This window comes from Helobdella robusta (genome assembly GCF_000326865.2).
Source record: "Helobdella robusta unplaced genomic scaffold HELROscaffold_3610, whole genome shotgun sequence".
In the NCBI taxonomy this organism is placed as follows: domain Eukaryota; kingdom Metazoa; phylum Annelida; class Clitellata; order Rhynchobdellida; family Glossiphoniidae; genus Helobdella; species Helobdella robusta.
The window spans coordinates 1-1,009 of record NW_008704748.1 but is presented as its reverse complement, the minus strand read 5'-3'; the positions used below and the strand labels follow the sequence as shown (position 1 = coordinate 1,009).

The 1,009-nt window shown below is 42.8% G+C and overlaps 1 protein-coding gene across 1 annotated transcript; it reads left to right on the top strand.

The window, feature by feature from the left end:
- Positions 1–322: 322 nt before the first annotated feature.
- HELRODRAFT_184754 (hypothetical protein) lies at positions 323–989 on the top strand (the record flags this gene model as incomplete). The annotated part of the gene is made up of 1 exon (XM_009023512.1): positions 323–989. A coding segment is annotated over one exon (667 nt), but the record flags the coding sequence as incomplete, so codon positions are not given.
- Between the last annotated feature and the right edge of the window lie 20 nt (positions 990–1,009).

The following is a 1,009-nucleotide window of genomic DNA, read 5'->3' as shown; positions in this document are numbered from 1 at the left end:
GATATATCTTATATGTCCTAAATTCAAATTATGATGCATTGTAAAGCACAACAAGTAAAATGAAAAACTGGAAGAATAATACTGATATTAATCAAAATGATTATTATTAGTAGTAATAAAAATAGTTATAAAAACACAAAATTAAAAAATAATTAACAGACATAATCAATTAAGAGCTAAATTAGATAAATCTTTCATATGTTTCAACAGAGGTATTGAGATTAATACAACTATATCAAAACTACATCAGTATTAACTTAAACAACAACAACGATAATAATAATAACAATAAAACAACAACAACAAAAAGACCGCGAAGATGATGACGTATTACAACTCGGCAACGAACAACAGCAACCCTTTGCACAACAACCGCATGCTAGGAATGAATGGAAACAACAACGCCAACAGCACCAGCAACAACAACAATCTCAGTAGCAACAGCTCGAACAACAACAACCCTAGTAACAGATCATCAAACGCTAACAGCAGCAGCAGCAGTAGCAGCAACAACAACAGCCACTCGACCACGACAACATCGTCGTCGACATCTTCCAACAACAACAACACCTACAACCCATTCCACCACAGGCAGTCCCTATCGGCCACAAGCCCCCTTCCATTAACCTACCCCCGCACGAACAACACCTCCACCCACCACCACCAACAACAGCAGCAGCAACATCACCACCACCAACAACAACAACCACACCAACAACAACAACCAGCGTTCCATCACCACCACCACCACCATGACTTCAGAGAACAATTCGGCGACCCTTCAATCCTAGACCCACCCTCTCACCATCACCACCCCCACCACCATGCCAACCCGGAACTCTATCTACCCCTTCATCAAGCATTCTCTCATCTACAATCTTACAAAGGAATCTCAGACCTAGGACCGAACAATCCGGCAAACTGTCTATCCCCTCAAGAGACTTCCGCCATGCTGTCCGTGGCCAACTTTCGGGACTACCTGAGTGCGGGTGGGGGGCCTGGCGGGCTA